This window comes from Rhinatrema bivittatum, chromosome 2 (assembly GCF_901001135.1).
Source record: "Rhinatrema bivittatum chromosome 2, aRhiBiv1.1, whole genome shotgun sequence".
In the NCBI taxonomy this organism is placed as follows: domain Eukaryota; kingdom Metazoa; phylum Chordata; class Amphibia; order Gymnophiona; family Rhinatrematidae; genus Rhinatrema; species Rhinatrema bivittatum.
Genome location: NC_042616.1, coordinates 269,889,122 through 269,907,354, shown reverse-complemented (window position 1 = coordinate 269,907,354; position 18,233 = coordinate 269,889,122). Strand labels below are relative to the sequence as shown.

Below are 18,233 nucleotides of genomic sequence, written 5' to 3'. Positions count from 1 at the left end.
CCTTCATACCGCGTTGTTACACATTATATGCACGGCTAAGCAGAAATTCTTTAAAAGACATTTTGAACTTCTTAACATCTTCCAAGGATCTTAAATCAAAAGGAATAAGATTCCATTGAGCGGGTGCCACAATCGAGAAAGAAGTCTCCCTAGTGTTAAATAATTGTGCCTGACGAACCGAAGGAACCTCTAACAGATTTAATTGAGACGATCTCAAGCATCTCGCTGGTTTATGTATCCGCAACAATGCATTAAACCAATAAGCAGAATTAGACATACGAAGCTTAATGACTATTATTTATTTATTTATTATTTTTATATACCGACATTTGATCTCAATTGAGATATCACACCGGTTTACATTCAGGTACTGTAGGTATTTCTCTATCCCCAGAGGGCTTACAATCTAAGTTTTTGTACCTGAGGCAATGGAGGGTAAAGTGACTTGCCCAAGGTCACAAGGAGCGACAGCTGGACTCGAACCCTGGTCTCCTGGTTCATAGTCCACTGCTCTAACCACTAGGCTATTCCTCCTCCCTTAACCACTAGGCTATTCCTCCTCCTCCTAAATCATCCCTATCTTGAAGACTATACGTTCATATACTGGTAGCCAGTTAAGTCTCCATAAAACTGGCGAAATCCAATCAAAACGCTTTGAGTTAGAAACCAACCTATCAGCAGATATGCACTTTCAATGCATATCCAGCATAGCTCTCTGCTTCAATGGCAGGGGGAATGAAGATAAGAGGATTTACATTCAGACAACAACCAACAAGGACTGAATTGCATAGTCTGGGTAAACAAATAAGCGTGGGTATAACTTGCTTGTTACAGCGGTTACTACCCCAAATCAATTAAGCCTGATACTTTACTTGGAATACATATCCAGCGTATCTCACTGCTTCAATGGCAGGGGGGTGAAGAAAAGATGATTTATATTCAGACAACAAACAAGGACTGAATTGCACAGGCAGGGTAAACAAGCGTGGGAGTAGCTTGCTTATTGCGGCGATTACTACCTCTAACCAATTAAGCTTGATACTTCACTTAGATGCAGCTCCAGCACTGCTCTCTACATCAATGGCGGGGGTGGAAGGTAACTAGAACCAAAAAGTTACTAATAAGGGCCAAGAGTAACAGATAAGTATGAGAAAAAATAAGTGTGAAAGCTTGCTGGGCAGACTGGATGGGCCGTTTAGTCTTCTTCTGCCGTCATTTCTATGTTTCTATGTATGGCAATTTCTTATTTTTTTTTTTTTTAAATTTTTATTTAACGAGTTTTATATACCGTCATTCGGAATTGTCAAAATAACGCCATCATAACAGTTTACAAAATATAAGGTTACAGGGATAAGGAGGGGTTAAACAAGGGTTTCAAGGTACAAACTGTTATTAAGCAAAGGGGATAACATGTGTAATGTTATAGTTCAGTTTTATGTTTCACTTCTTATTTATAAAAACATAGATGTGATGAATTTCATTTCTTGAGGGTGGATTGGAGTGCGATGTAATTTTGTTGTTTATTGGGTGAGTTGGTATGCTTTGTTGAACAACCACGACTTTAGATCCTTTTTGAAGGTTTTTAGATTTTCTTGAGTTCTAAGCTCATTCGGTAGGGAGTTCCAAAGTTTTGGGCTACCAAGGGAGATTGCTCTTTTTTGGGTTGAGGTGAGTTGATTTGAGTGCGTTGGTGGTGTTTTTAGGAGTCCCTTATTTGCTGATCTAAGGTTTCTTCTTGGGGTATGTAGTTGTATGTAGGGACTTAGCCAATTTTCTTGTTTTTCATATATAATTTTATGTAGGATAGATAGGACTTTGTATTCAATCCTGTATCTTATTGGTAGCCAGTGAAGTGAAATAAGTGTTGGGGTGATGTGGTCATGCTTTTTTGATCCTGTGAGGATTCTTGCAGCTGCGTTCTGCAGGATCTGGAGTGGGCGAATGGTGTTTAGAGGCAAGTTGAGAAGAAGAGAGTTGCAGTAGTCTATGTTGGAAAAAATGAGTAATTGAAGGACTGATCTGAAGTCGTTGTTGGACAGAAAAGATTTTAGATGGAGTGTAAGTAGTTTATGATAACCGTCTTTGATTTTATGTTCTTATGCTCTTCTGGTTGAGCTCAGGAATGAGATGAGTCTGAATAGTTTTAGGAAAAAACATTAAGGCATTTTATTTCACTCAAGTTTAATAGTAAGTGCTGTCAGACAGGTAGATTTTATAGTTTAGTTTTTAACTGTTTGCTTTATAAGCTTTAAATGTTCTGTGCAGCCTATTCGTATTCTTTTTAAGCCTTTTTATAATGGTTGCATGTTTGTATTTATTTATGGATATGAAGATTGTGATCTACTCTGAATAAACTTTTGGAGGTAGTAGAATACAAAAACAAGTAAATAGCATAATAATACAATAAAACTGTGAATTTTGTAGATGGTCTAAGTCCTGCATGTATTTATGGGAAGGGCTTCTCTCAGGAAAAGGGCCTAGGATGACAAAATGTGGCTGAGCACCCTGCCTGGTAGTCTACAAGAGAACCTCTTAGCGCCAGTATCCATGCTGGAAACCATGTAGTGCTGTGTTGTTTACTGAGAAACTTTAGACTCCTGGATTTAGTGTAATAAGCCCTAAGACCCTGAGGGCCTGATTTTAGATTTCACACACACTGTTAAAAAAATGTACATAATTACAGAAACAATGATTTTTGCTTTTGCAAGAAATTTAAGCTTGCATAACAAAATTCCTGGGTTGTACAAAACTTGTGACAGATATTTATTGTTTTTTTCCACTCTTCTCTCCCTGGCAGTTTCTTCCTGCTCCTTTGTGCTCCCATTTCAATCATTACTGGGCCAGAAATCCAGTGCCATGAGCTTTTCCCCTCTCAACTTAGCCCAGTCATTGTTACTACAGTCCTCTGTTGGGATCCATAGACCACGGCTCCCTTTAGGATCTTTTACCTGTATCTGATCACTAGATGTCACCGCTGTGCAATGTCTATGACTTCCTTCCCTTTGGAGAAAGCGTGCATGCTGCATCCCCCACAGATCGCCTGAGTTGCTGTCAGGTTAGGATCTGTGCAGTGATAAGTCGCACTCAGTAGTGGTCTCAGTAAGAATTTACCTACATATAAGCTGTAACACTGGCAGACCCTGACATATGTATTGCAGATTATTTATAAATATAACTTAAGCCTACATTACTCATTGTTTGGGGGATAAGGCTTTAATCAGTCCATAAATCCGGTCCATTGTCTGGCTACAAGATAAGACTTCACTGGGTCTATACAGCTTGGCTCCAATTCCTCATATTGCTGGGAACATTGAGGTTTCCCAGATCTCATTCATAAAGCCATGTGAAGACCAGTCAGGTTCCCTGGGGGTGGGTCCGACTATATCAAGCTCTATCCAAAGGCTGCCTGAGCTTGTAATCATCTAAGCCACTCCAAGGATCCACACAAAACACCACCCTCTGACTAAGCAGACCCCAGCCCAAGACCTCTTATCAGGAGCAGAAGCCAGGCTCAGGAATTAAACCCAGGTCTGCCACATGGTAGCACACAGCATTACCATTAAGCCATCAAGCTGACCCCAAGTTCTGTTGTAATCATATCATCAGTCTCATGCTCCATGCCAGTAACAGCCAGACTTACACACATCAGTTTTTCTCTGCAAAAAGTGGAATCTCCCATTCCATATTTATACCTCAAAAGGAAACTTGGTAACTGCACAACCTGTTCAGGAAGCACCAATTACCTCAGCAGTAGTCATAGAAACATAGAAATGACGGCAGAAGAAGACCAAACGGCCCATCTAGTCTGCCCAGCAAGCTACGCACTTTATCCCTTTTTTTCCCCTTTTTTTCTCTCCCACCTGTTACTATTAGTGATTTTTAGAGGTGAAATACTTTATGGCTTTCACTCAGCACATAGTTAAGCTCTGGAATTCATTGCCAGAGGATGTGGTTACAGCAGTTAATGTAACTGGGTTTAAAAAAGGTTTGGATAAGTTCCTAGAGGATAAATCCATAAACTGCTATTATGGTAATTAATAAACAATAGTAGCTTGTGATCTGTCTAATGCTTGGATACTTGCCAGGTACTTGTGACTTGGATTGGCCACTGTTGGAAACAGGATACTGGACTTGATGGACCCTTGGTCTGACCCAGTATGGCATGTCTTATATTCTTATGTTCTTATGACCTATCAGTGTTGTTGAATCTACTATATGGTACTGTAAAACATGGCTCTTAACTCTACAGTAATCATGCTTCATGCATAAGAAAACTTACTTAAAAAATTAGTTCTAATAGTACAAATCGTTTGATATTGTTACTACGAAGGAGATGAGAGCTAAGGGCCCCTGATAATACAAACCAACTGAAAATCAGATCCTAAGTTTTATATTGGAATTCACATGTATAAACAAAAAGGCAGAGTCAGGAGATCAAAATAAATTTTATAGTGTGACTAAGATATGCCTCATTGCATCTCATAGTGGCAACTATTTTCTTTAAAACAATTAGGGCAACATCTCCATGTATACATGGGATGGGTGGGGAGGAGGGGTGAAATGTAAACCAGGACTTACTCAGCTTGCTCTAGGTAACACGGAGGCACATCATTACTCTATATATTTTATTTTAAACTTTTGAGCTCTGCCCTCTGCTGCACACTTAACCTATAACATTACAGGACATCTCACGTGTTTTCATTCACACTTTGAGTACTGCCTGCGGCTCTGCATGCACATTATGTAAGACATGACAACAACTTTCATGGTAAGAAGGCTTCCAGGTCAGAAACAACATACACAGTTACAACTCAGGTCAGAAACCTGGCTTTGATTGTTTGGACATGAACGTGAAAGAGGATCACAAAACAGCCCCTTAGTAGTAGAAAAACAGAACTCTCAACAGAGCCTGAGTGTGAGATCAGCGAGAGAGAGAGAGAGTAGGAGGAGGTAGAGGTGTTTGACACTCCCCAGTGGGAGGTGTCAGTAGTTTAACAAACCTCATGGTTCAGGGTTATTTAGAGCTCTCTTTCTGATAAGGGAGAAGGTCTCTCTTTGATAAGGGAGAAGAATGTCTGTTTTGTCTCCTGTGTTAGGAAGGTGGCTGGGTCCCAAGATCGGGGGTGCCCAGGTCTTCAGGATTTAGGAGCCTTTTGCTGTCTTGGGGCCCAAGGGGGGCACTACTGAGATTTCTTGAAGAACCACCAATGGTTTCATGAAAGAGAGAGGCATTTTCCCTCTTTCTCAGCTGCACAGAGCAATTGTTTCAAGTAGTGCACAGAGTGGAGTTTCCTAGATGCAGTCATAAGAAGGACTGCCAAGCTTGAGGAAAAGCCATCCTAGAGTTGCTGTCTAGGGAAAGCTTTTCCTCAGACCCTCATCGCTGTCTGTGTGTAAAGAGAAGCACCCCATTTCTAATTCACTGGGTTCCAGACAGCTGCATCCAGAGGGGACATGCTCAAGGAGGGAGCTCCTTACCAAACGTACCCTACTGCCTGGCGGTGCAGCGGTGATTTCTTGGCACTTTACTTTTCTGTACTGAATGTGAAGTACTTTTAAGAAACCTTGAAAGACAGGAAATATTACCTTAAAGAATCAAAGTTTGGAAGCTACACACACTTTAACTTTATAACAACTTAATCCAAACCTCAAAAAAAGTTTACTTTCAAATAATCTGTGAGCATGGGTGAGATCCACTTCAATGAACATAAATAAAACCAAGTTTTGGCTTTTCTTGATGGGTTTCATTCCCAATATAAACTCCCCAAACCCTTTGTACATTCTCTCTTTCTCGCTTTTTCTTTTTGTCATACAAAGCAAAGAGAATACTGTGCAAATCCGCTGATGCTCATGTTACACTTGATGGACTGGTTTCAAAACACAGATGGAATGATGAAAAATAAAACATCTGAAAAATGCATGTGTTAAATGCACAATAACATGTAAGATATAAACAAAATTCTTAAAACTACTTCTGCCTCTGTCCAGATGGATATCCTGACCCAAAGTGAGGAACTGGTTCAATGTGAAAAATGCCATGAAGTTAACACCCTCAGAAAATGGGCGATAGAATTGAAAGAGAAGATGGCAACGCTGAGAAGTATCTAAGACATGAGGACCATATTGACAAAATATTTACAGAGGCATCAAAGATGGACTCAAACGTTCAGCAGAATGGAAGATGAAACTGGACAACAAGAAGAAAGATGGACCCAGATGACCTCAGGCACTAGACTCTACATTGACTCCTCTTTCTCTTGAGCTCAAGAACTAGTATGTGTCCCTAGAAATGGAAGAAAAGGAATCATCTCAGGAAGAGGAGAAACCTGAACTCATAAAAACCCAAAGTTGCAGGATTAGAAACCACTGCAGCTATGAAACAAAGGGTAGTGGTGGTTGATGACACTTTTTTGAGGAATAGAGAGGCAAATATCATCTATCTGTCAACCAGACATGATATCCCAGGAGGTGGGTTGTCTGCCAAGGGCTAAAATCAGAGTCATAACAGAGAAATAGCCTACCTATTATTATCTAATGCTATTCATCCAATTGGCCCAAATGATGCTGCAAGGTACTCCACGGAACATATCAAACGTAGCCTCATGGCTTTGGGAGAAAGGGTGAAACAGATAAGATGCACAAGTGGTAATCTCCTCAGTATTCACAGTCAAGAATAAAGGGTAAGGCATAGAAGGTTGCATTATGGAAATCAATGCAAGGCTGCATATATGGTGTCAATGAGAGTGTTTTGGCTCCCTGGCCATGGAATCAAATTTGAAAGACTGTTAAGCAGAGATAGAGTCCATCTGTTGAAGAAGGGGTGAAGCATCTTCCAAAACAGACTGGCAAACCTATTGAGGAGGGCTTTAAACGAGTATCACCAGAGATGGGTGGACAAAGCCCTTGTTATGCTCAGGCTTGTGAACCCTTGGCCGACGGGAGGATGGTATACCTTTCGGAAGATCCGTAGGTTCTCTCGTCGGGTGGCGAGGCAGAGCAGGAGACGGGACCAGCTGACCCTCGGCACTGAAGACTGAGGCGACTGCGGAGGCGGATGAAGAGACGAGAAGAGGAGCTGTGTCTTCACCACTGGAAGTCTGTGGTCCCACCAGGAGGAGCCCGAAGGGACCCAGACCGCTGAGACTTAGGTGGACCTTTGAGAGGTCAAGGTATCGGTGCAAGGGCTGACTGGAGCTTCACCCTGGAAGCCCGCGGTCCTCCCGGGAGGAGCCCGTAGGGACCCGGACCGCTGGGACTTAGGCGGGCCCTTGGAGACGGTAGTCTAGAAGGAGTCCTAGGTCGAGTGCCAGAGGGTCGTCGCACTCCAGTCCGAGGTCACACACCGAGGGATCATCACTTGCCAGTCCGAAGTCACACACCAGAGAATCACCGTAAGCCAATCCGAAGTCAGGAACCGGGAACACCAAGACGAAACAGGAACAAGATCCAAAGCTCAAGGAACTCACCAAAGCAAGCAGACTACACAGTGCTGGAGGACACTGCCAAGTCACTGAATGAGCAGAGGAAGCTTCCTTATATACTTCCCCTGCTCAGGCTGATCAAGAATAGGTGAAGCTGGTTAAAGGGATCAGATCCCTTTAAATCTGGAAAGGAGGCGTGGTCTCGTGCCTAAGGCTGGCGGCGGCCATCTTTGAGTTTCCCCCGCGGAAGAGAGATGCCACTGGACGCCGCAAGGTGGGAACAGGACGGCTCCCCCTGCAGCGAGCAGCACCGAGGGCCGCGCAGGAGCGATGGCCTGAGTCAGAGCCCTCCCCCGGAGCTCCCGCGGCGAAGGAACGCCGCGGACAAGGTAGGGGGCCGCAGTTGTGGTCTGCCACGACCGCGGAACACAATAGCCCTCAGGTAAGTATACGTTCTCATATAAGAAATGGCAATAAATATCAGCATTGGGAAAGCTATGTACACTAATGCTCATAGTATGGGAAATGAAGTCCCTGATCAGGAGGTAGTCACGATAGAAGCTGGCATGGATACACTGGTGGTCAAAGAAACATGGTACACAGACAGCCATGACTATAGTCTATTCAGTTGTAAAAACCCAACAGAGTGAAACAGTGTAGGGGATGGAGTTCTCTGAACAAAAGAAGAGTGGAATCTGGGATAGATATCGAAACTGAGTATCTGAAAGTGACCAAACAGGTAGATAAAGCAACAGCAAAAGCAGGAATACCTGGATACAAAGGGATAGGTATAGCCAGCAGGAAAAAAAGAGGTTATATTGCCTCTGTTTAAGTCTTTAGTGAGACCTCATTTGACGTACTGTATACAATTCTGGACATCGCACCTTCTGGATGGAGTTGGTTCAGCAGCAGCTTCTAAAATGGTCAAAGGTCATCATCATCATCATATAGCCTAAGGGGACAGACTAAAAGATCTAAACATGTATACCCCTGGAGGAAAGGAAGGAAATGGGAGATACAATAAAGACATTTAAATACCTCCAAGTATAATTAGGGCAATTTTCAAACAGCCCATATAGGCAAACGTATGCAGGTACTTTTAACCCACAAACTTTAACCTGAATTTTCAAAGTGGATATATGTGCATAAATCCACTTTGAAAATGTGTGGGTGTGCACAGAACCAGTGCCAACATACATGGCATAAAGTTACACCTACTCAGGAGCAGAGGGAGAGAGCTCTGTGGGCGGGACCCTGCTGGGAGGGAAAGAAGAGTGTAAGCCCAGCTAGGATCAGGAGACCCCTACGTCTCCAGGAGAAGGCAGCTCCTGTAAAACATCTCTGACCTAACTTAAATGAATTAGAAGTGTACTGCAAAGGTAGGCAGTCGTTGTTACTGAAGCGCTGCTATGTTAATGAAACTTAAAGTTGCAAGAAGAAAAGCTGGAGTTGGTGTGTTTCCTGACTCCAGAGAGTGAGGTTTTGCTCAGCCATCCCCACATAGTCATTTTCAAAAGGATTTATGCATATAAACCTTGGTTTGAAGCATGTAAATAGAATTTTAAAAACTACCCTGGGGGGGTGGTGTACATAAACGAATGGGCGCTTTTATGCGTGCTACAAAGAGGCATTCCCAGGGGATGAAGTTGGGACAAGGATTTTCAAAAATATGCACATAACTATACCCACACAAAGTTAAATAAATAAAGGAGCATATTTAAAAAAAAAAAAAAAAAAAGGTGAACGCAACTTTAAAGCTGAAAAAATGGCAACCAGACCTAATCTTACCTGTGCAAGAGAGTCCCATGAAACTCCAGCACTTTGGTCTTCCACTATGGGCCTCAAGATTCCTGAGCTGGTCTGACTTTCAGAATAATCAAATTATGCAAACTGACCGTTCCTCAGCCCAAATGCACACAAATATATCTCCTGAATACTCTTTCTGGTTATCCAGCAACAAACATGTTTGGGGGCAACAAGAAGCTAAATGCCACTGCTATAGTTATTCATTATTTATTTATTGTATTTTATTGTATTAATTTTATTATTCGCTTAACAGCAGAAAATGCTCTAAGCAAATTATACTATAATCATAACATACAATCAAACTGATACATAGAACTTGCAAACATCATCACCAATATATAGCGCCAAACACATTTTCATGACCTAACATAGACAGCATATAATGATATAAAATCACACTATCACAAAAAAAACAAAACACATATGCAACTAACATTTAATAATACGAACAGAAAAAATTAATATAGTCAAGCTAAAAGCAAATTCTTACCTTCCTCCTTCCAGACAAACCTAAAAGCATCCACTTTAAAGTGGATGACCAGTCATAAAAGGTAGAAAATAAATTAAAAATTAAATTAAACATAACCAACCAAACCCTGCCTAAGAAAACACATCTCCTCTCCAAAGAAAGTACCAGGAGCATCAGAGTCGAATAATATATATCAAGAGATGGCATTTTAAAGTCCATGACCTGATTCTCAGAGAGAAAAACCACTAACATCTGATTGAAATAGTTGGTAAAATATGACCAGTGGAAGCCCTTCCCTACATCACACAAACCCAGTCAAGGCTCACTTATACAATACATAGTGATCAGCAGGGACAGGTTGCAGGCTTTTAATGTCTTCCTGAAAAGTATAGTAGTCAGAATGATATAGCCTACTAATCCTCTCTAGGTCCCATGAACATAGTTCACTTCATACTCAGAGATCAACGAAGTCCATTATAGATAACTAAATACCTCCTTGAAAATGCCGGTGTTAACTAACTTTCAGTACTACATACAGGGGTAGATTTTTTAAAAATACGCACGCGCGTCCATGTGCGTGCGCTACCCGGCGCGCGCACACATGGACGCGCGATTTTATAACATGCGTGCGCCAGTGTGCGCGTGATATAAAATCGCGGGAGGCGCGCACAAGAGGAGCAGAGTTAAGCAAAAATCACGCAGCGACGCATCGTTGGCCTTCCCCAATTCCCTCCCAGTCCGCTCCAATTAAGGAACTTCCCTACCCCCTACCCTAACCTCCCTTCCCCTTCCCCTCTCCTACCCACCCCCTAATCCTATCCTAGGTACCTCCAATTTTTTAAAATTACCTTTTGCTCCTTCAAAGGAGTAGCAGGTTGCGCGTGCCGGCCCGCCCCTTTGCCAAGACCCGGCTCTCGTGCGCCTAACAGGGGTTACACGCACGTCTGGGCCCTTTAAAATGCGTGCGGTGCGCGCAAGGCCCGGCCACGCGCGTAACCCCTGTTTTTTTGCGCGCACAGGCCATTTAAAATCGGGCCAATAACCAGCATTCACCCCAATCTCTAATGTTAATGGTTCCATAAAAATCAAGCCACAAACCTAGAGGCACGTTGCCTGATTACTGACAACCGTGTTTCTTTTAATGGAGGTTCAACCAGCAATCAAGCTTGGAATGAACGTTTGGTTCAGCCTGGAAAGTAATTTGCTTACCTGTAAACAGGGTTCTCCGTTGACAGCAAGATGAATTGGCCATAACGTCTGGGTGGCATTGTGAAAAGGCTCTGAAATGGATCCAGCTCTCAGAGCACAGTAAAAGTCTTACTGAGCATGCTCAGGTGTTCCCATTGCTAACCTCATAAGTGCCCCAGGCTCCTCCAGAGCTCAAGCTTTAACAAGATAGTTGAATCTGCAGGGAGGCAAGCAAGTGTTAAGCATGACTAATTCATCCTGCTGTCTACAGAGACCCCTGTTTACAGGTAAGCAAACTTGCTTTCTTCCTCAACAAGCATAACACATGGAGGATCTCAAGCTGAGGGGTGCATTGCGAAACAGCTACTGAAACAGACAACACGATCCCACCAGTGGATAGTGGACTACTGCTTGCACAAAGTTACTGTCCCTTCGAGACATGTTGTCAAGACAGTAGTGGGACATAATAGTGGGACATGTGGCTTTGCAAATCTCTTCAATAGCAGCGGCTCTGAGCTGTGCCACTGAAGTCGCTATGGCTCTCACTTGATGAGCCTCGACAAAGTCTGTCCTATGTAAGCCAACCAGCACGTAACACTTGAATCCTTTACGGGTAATATGCTAGGGCTCTCTTGTAGTCCAAGGAGTGAAGAGCCCATTCTCCTCTGTACGCATGCACTCTCAGAAAGAAAGTAGACAGCACAATAGTTTGATTAATGCAAAATGTAGATACCACCTTTGGAAGGAATTTGTGAATTCTTAGAACACGTCTGTTATGAAAAACTGCAGATATGGTGAACAGAAGCCCAGAACCTGCAATCTGCTGAAGTGATGGCAACAAGAAACAATACTTTCCAGGTGAGATACTTCACTGAGTCGAGATGCTCGACGGGAAGTTTCAGGAGTTGAGTAAGGACAGCACTGAAATCCCAAGCCACTGGAGGTTTACTGACCGGAGAGCTTGAATGCCGCAGACCATCCATAGCCTTTGAAACTAAAGAGTGGAGAGAGATCGGAAATGCCACAAAGGTGCTAAGATGAACCTTGACTGAAGAGGTGCTAAGGCCTGGGGATAAGAGGATGAAGAGATACTGAAGTAAAAAGTCCCCTGAGTCACAGCTCACTGGTCCCCTACCAAGTCAATAATCTCCTTCACTTGAAACTGTAGGACCTCCTAGCTGAAGGCTTTTCTAGCTGAAATGAGCATATCCTCCCACCTCCTTCGAGGTGGATACTTTAATAAATTGCTTTTGCTTGTTTGGAACACCAGAGTTTTGTGTGGACTAAGTATTTTTTGGAATCCTTTGGGCCCCACAGGTAATCCTGCTCCCCACAGCATGAACCCATGCCTGGTTTGCCGAGAGCTGCACCGAGTGGGTCAGCGCTCCACGGCCTCTGAAGTGTGACCTCCTTGCCAAGGGGGCTTTACAAAAGCTGTTTCTCTGAGGTGGAAGAAGGAATTAGAAAATGGGTACAAGGGACTGACTTAAAGAGTGCTGATTCTCTCTCCATTCTTCAGCCAGAGAAGAATAAAACGTAAATGAATCTGATGAAAATCAAGGACTCCTGCTATTATCTCATCTCCTGGTCCATTTCCATTCATTGTTGCACTTACACATTTATAGCTGTTTTCAATATTACTAATAGATTGGAAAGGTAAACAGCTTAGTCACTGCATTTTAGTGGAAACTTAAGGCCTCACCACTCCCTTAAGATTCATGTCTCTCATTTCTCATTTTGCTCCAATGTATCATAAGACTCTTTTAAAAAAAAAAATGTTGAGCCCTACGGTATTGTCAACACTTTTTCCACAGAAGTAGAATGGAAACAACCTTTTCGGAAAGCAGCCGGAGATCATTGTTTAGAAATCATGAGACGCCATAACCAGCGCTGCCAACCAACCCCCAACTCATGGTCATCATCCCGTACAATCCCTTTTCAGCAAGACAGTCTCTACATTTTCGGTGCCTAATCAAAAAGTATGATGTGGGGGGTCCTGGTTTTGGCTCTACCCCAGGAGAACAGTCAACCAAGGAACCGGTGAAGGGAGATAGAAGGGTTTTCCAGCCCCTTGTCTGTTCTGCTCTGGCGCAGTTCCCCACTGCAGGGCTCCCACTGGCTCTCTTACTGCAGGGCCACCCTGCAACGCTCCTAAAATCTGTGGATATGGTGCTGAGAAGTATTTTCTACAAACGCTGAAGAAAGCATGAGGGTCAGTGAGGCAGCTGATGTGAGCTCCCTCTTCCTCCTACCCCCTAAGCACTTCAGCACCACTTAAAGATGGCAAAGATCTTAATTTTCAGCTCTGAAAATAAGGTAATCCTAGCCATATCTATAAGCTTTCTCGGATTTGTCATTCTGTTGTTTTCTGAGCAAAAAGTAGGCAAACATAATAATGATGTGAGCAAGGAAAATAGAATGTCCACGCATTGTATTAATGTGATTAGTGGAGATTTTGTTCTCCGTGATCCCACCATTATTTTTGCCTACTACTGTTGGTGTGCTTTCTGTGCTCCTCCGTTTTGCTGGATAGCTGCCCTTTTCAGCAAAAAGGAAAGAATTAGAAAAAAAACTTAAGGCTTCATGTTTAAAAGCCTTTACACACTTAAAACTGGGTTTTACATGTGCACATGTAAGTGGGCTTTTCAAAATCGCTACAATACATGCCATTGGATTGCTAATAGGTTTTACCTACGTTTAGTGCACTTAACACAGGTAAATGGCTTTGAAAGTTGTCATGATACATTGTGACATTGACATGTGGCATGCTTTGAAAATTTCACACATATCCATAGATATAATCATGACCTTAAGGTGACAGTTAACTCAGGGTGGGTGCTTTTACATACACAGTCAGAGGAATTAACTGCAAATTAGATATGACTGATGAATTTCCATCATTTGAATTAATGAAAGGTACCAATAAGAGGAGTTGATTTTTACAATGCAGTAGAGACTACCTCATACTCAATGGGCCTTACTTCCTGATCTCTCTCCTCTCACCTTCATCCACTGGGTGCCCCCAGTCAGTGCACTACTTTTCTCCCAGTCACTGGCAGGAGAACAGTGGGACTTCAAAGCATGGGGGTCCTATGCATGGGATGTGTTCCTCTTTTCTTCCTACTGCTCCAATGCTGGTGGCAGCTGTGTCACTCTCTCTTCATTTAAGGTATGATTTTGGAGGTGTCATCATGATATGGACCCTCTAACTGTTCCTGGATATTTGTTTTGCTATGCCTGGTTTCCTTGCCTATTGGTGTGTATGCCTGGTTTCCTTGCCTATTGGTGTGTATTTCTGGGCACACTCTGGGAGCGATTGTGCTGGGTCCTGGAGTGACTTTGGTGCATGTGTCTTCAAGTAAATTCTGTTTTCATGTACCTGCAATCGGGTTGGATGCTGGTAGTGTTTGATTTATAGGGTAGAAGGAGAGAGGCACAAGTGGTTTTGCAGCATCACAGAAGCGTTAGTTGCTGCTGTCTTGACTGGGGCTAGTCTGAATTTATTCCCTTTCCAGTAGAGTGGAGTTTCTCTGAAGCGTTCATGCTGGATGAATTGCTGCACCCTGCCTATAGGTGCTATGATTCTTGTGGCTGGGCGGTGGGATCCACTCTGTGGATACTTCTTAATAAACTCCTGACAATCAGCATTTGTAGGGATTGAGGCCTTCAAGGTTTTGGTCTGTGCTGTTCCCTGGCAGTGACAATTGATGATGACAGAATATCTCTTTCTTACAAGGGATGATGATGGTGATAGTTGGTTGAGATGACCTTTTAATTTTATTTTTTTTAAACAGAGTAAACTGTGCATCTACTCCACTCCATGGGCGATCATTTGGGTGCTGGCAGCTTGCAGTGGAGAACTTATCGGAGGGAAATCTGGGATTTTGAAAATGCAAATTATTGCATCAAGTAGTAAGGCCTGACAGAGCTAGGAGAGGTGGTGAAGTGTTGAGAGTAACAGGGACATGGAAGGCGGGACGGGAAGAAGAGAAGATGGTAGAAAGAGGGGATATTTATTTTATTTTATTTAGTTAGTTATTTTATATACCGTCATTCCAAGTGAAGATCACAACGGTTTACAAAAGTTACATTTGTCCTTTACGTCCTTACATTATGGTGTAACACATATTGATCTGACACATATTATAGTAAAATACATTTTGGGATTACGGGGGGGGGGGGGGGAGGCAGGGCAAAAGATAGGAATAGAGATGGGGAGAAAAGTGAAGAGGGAGAGAGAGTAGAAGGGAAGAGGTGGAGGGAAGATAAAGATGGGTCTGGCAGGGGACACACAGGCACTGGAAAGGGAAGAGACAGTTTGGGGAATGAGACAAAGGGAGGAGGAAAGGTGAGAGATGAGATGGCACTGCAGAGGTGAAGAACAGAAAAGGGGGGGGAGAGGGACAGTGAGGAGGAGGCGGAGGTGGAGATTACCCATATGTCACTCTTTGGGGACTCGGCACCTTGTAAACTATGTGTAGGGACCTTTGTTTTCAGATTTCTATTTTTTCCTGGGAATTTCAATATTATAGTAAAAACAAAAAAAAGGTAGAAAAATGACTTTGTTAAAACACACAGGAGAAAGAAAAATCTGTGGAAAAGTCAAGGAAATTTCCAGGAAAGATAAAACAAAACTGGAACACGAAGGTTTCTAGTACGGTAGGTATTACCCAGCACTGGATATACACGGTCATTTCTTGCCGGTAGTTAGGGAATCCTCCTGAGGCACTGACTGAAAGGAGCGATTTCGCCCACTGCCCGCATAACCACACAGAGCCCAGGACAGCAGGATGGGGATTTCACTGAGGATGTGCCTACGACCACGGCTCATGCGAGACCCCGGCCCCGGACCATGAGAAACCGCGCACGGCCCGCAGCCTTCCACCTCTGTCCCTCCGCCACGCCCTGGCCCATCGCCACCCCCAACGGGGAAAACCCGGAGAGCGGACGGCGCCCGGGCCAGCGCGGACCTACTTCTTGCAGGGCACGAAGCCCTTCTTCTCCTCCAGGACCCGCAGGCGCTGCTGGCCGGCGTCGTAGGAGACGGCGGCGCGGGTGTTGCGGCCCGTGCTGTGATCGTAGGCCACCGAGCGCCCTTCCCACTGCGGCGGCGCCAGGCAGGGGGTCGGGCCCGTGGGCGAGAAGGCGGCGGCGTAGCAGCTGCAAGAGAGGAGCCCGGGCAGCAGCAGCAGCAACAGCGCAGGGCCTGCCATGCTCCGGCGACAAAGAGGCAGGCGGCTGCCGGCGGCGGCGGCAAATCCTGGTCGTGCCCGGGGCGTGGGGCTGGCGATTGAGCAGTCGTGCCCCGCGCCTCTTCTCTCCGCTGCGCCCGGCGTGGCTTGTGCTTCCTGGCACAGGGTGGGCAGAGGCGCGTGCCCTCCTGGGCCACAGAATCTGCAGGAGTCAGCAGAGGGAGGGAGGGAGGGGATCTGACAGATGCGCTCCCTCTGTCTCTGCCAGGCAACGGTGCAGGCACATGGCGTCAGGCCCATCAGTGACTCAGCGGAAGCCATGGGGAGAGCCTGTTGCCCAGGACGCTCATGATCACTGGCTAACATAGCACATTGCCCAAATGTTCCGACCCACTTGATAGCTGTGACAAAAAAAAAATCACCGTGTCCGGATCAAAAGTGACTTCAAATGCAAGTTTTTAAAGAAGCGCAAGTGCCGCTTTGCACTCAAGGCAAGACTGAAATGTAAAAATGTGGGATGACAGAGGGTAATGCACTTGTGTAGAACAGTTTGCAACTTTGCAACTGCTTTTGTTGAACTGGATTCATTCAGAGTTACTTAAGTGTGAGAAAATAGATTGCTTATACTGAACCAGCTTCCTTTTCTTCTTCCCCACCTCTATTCCCCAAAGAAGATGCCACTGACTATAACAAAAGTTAATAATAGAAAGGAAGAGGAAGAACGTTTTACAATTCAAATGAGAGTATCTGTCAAAATGGGAAATTGGGTTGATGGTGGCCCTAACGGGTAGATTCTTTTTTTTTTTTTTTGGCAATCTGAGCTGCAGCCTATCTGGAAGCTGTAAACGAATCAGAAGTCACCAATTAGCAAATTAGCATAGCTGCTATATACGGTAAATCACTGTATGATTATGATTAAAAACGCATATTGGCATAGGAGAGTCAAAAGTTCCACTCAGCAGGATCAACACCCCAACACATATTTCATTAAAAGAATCAACAGCGAAATGTGTCCTTGCATTAGACAGATTCCTAGTGCAGTACTTTGAGGCAATCTTGGGGGTCATTTACTAAGCATTTTCCCCATCCACACAGAATGGAAGAAAAGCCTTAGTAAATGATCCTCTTTGTTTGTACATTATTTAGGGTGACTGTCAGACTCAATGTGTGTGATGAAAAATAACTTTTCTACTCATCTTGCAAAAAACAAAATAAAAGTCAATCTGATCCAATGTGTTTTCACTGGGGCTGTATCCTACATCCTTCAATTTCAACAAATATTTTTTTTTAAGTTGCATATATCACTTTTGAAAGTAGGTAAATAATGTGATAGATTTCTTTTTCGCAGAAATTAGACACAGGGGGTAAATTAGACAAAGGGGTAAATATTCAGCTGCTAAGCGGCTAGTTAAGTTAGCCGGATACCCATATCCGGCTAACTTAACCTGGATATTCAGCGGCGAATATACTGAATATCGGAGATAGCCGATTAACTTAACCAGCTAACTCAGCTCCTCTCTGGAACGTCCCCAAATTACCCGGCTAAATTCTAGCTGGATAGTTCTTTACCAGCTAGAATTTAGTTGGATAAGGATTTAAAAAAATGCGGCTAAGCCATTTAGATGGATAAGATTATAGTTTTGGAATCTTGATTTCCTACCTTTGATGGTTTGTACCTTTTGAATATGTACCCCAACATCTTCAGACTAATGATCAGTGCATACAACCATATGGTTCATGATATGAAGAGAAAGGAGATCTAGTGTAGTGGATAGATCACTAAGGGGGTCATTTTCTATCCCTATCACACACGAAAAGTCCCTTTTCACATGCGATAGCTAGATAGGGGCGGCGTCGGGACCGGAAGAGTAGGAGTCGAGGCGGACGCGGCGGAAACTTCGCTGGCAGCGATAAGGTAAGACCCGTTGTTGCCGCCAGTAGCTCGCCCAATAGCACCACTTTTCACGTTGACACTATTGGGTGCGAAAGCTGGCAGCAATAACACCGCAGTGGTGCAATCGCTGCCGGCTTTCACAGGCCCACCCCCTGCTTCGCGCCCCCCCCCCCCCCCCGTTACTGCGGGATTCAATAAGAGGTGCGATCTTAGAAAATCCAGCCCTAAGTTACAATATGTCCAGAAGACGCCTGGAAGCCAAA

The 18,233-nt window shown here is 43.9% G+C and overlaps 1 protein-coding gene across 1 annotated transcript in view; it reads right to left on the bottom strand.

The window, feature by feature from the left end:
• EPDR1 (ependymin related 1) overlaps nucleotides 1-16,385 on the bottom strand; it is a 60,389-nt gene extending 44,004 nt beyond the window's left edge. Inside the window, exon 1 of the mRNA XM_029589516.1 lies at nucleotides 15,859-16,385. Coding sequence (XP_029445376.1) covers nucleotides 15,859-16,376 — 518 coding nt within the window. The 5' untranslated portion in view covers nucleotides 16,377-16,385. The remainder of the gene's footprint in view (nucleotides 1-15,858) is intronic.
• Between the last annotated feature and the right edge of the window lie 1,848 nt (nucleotides 16,386-18,233).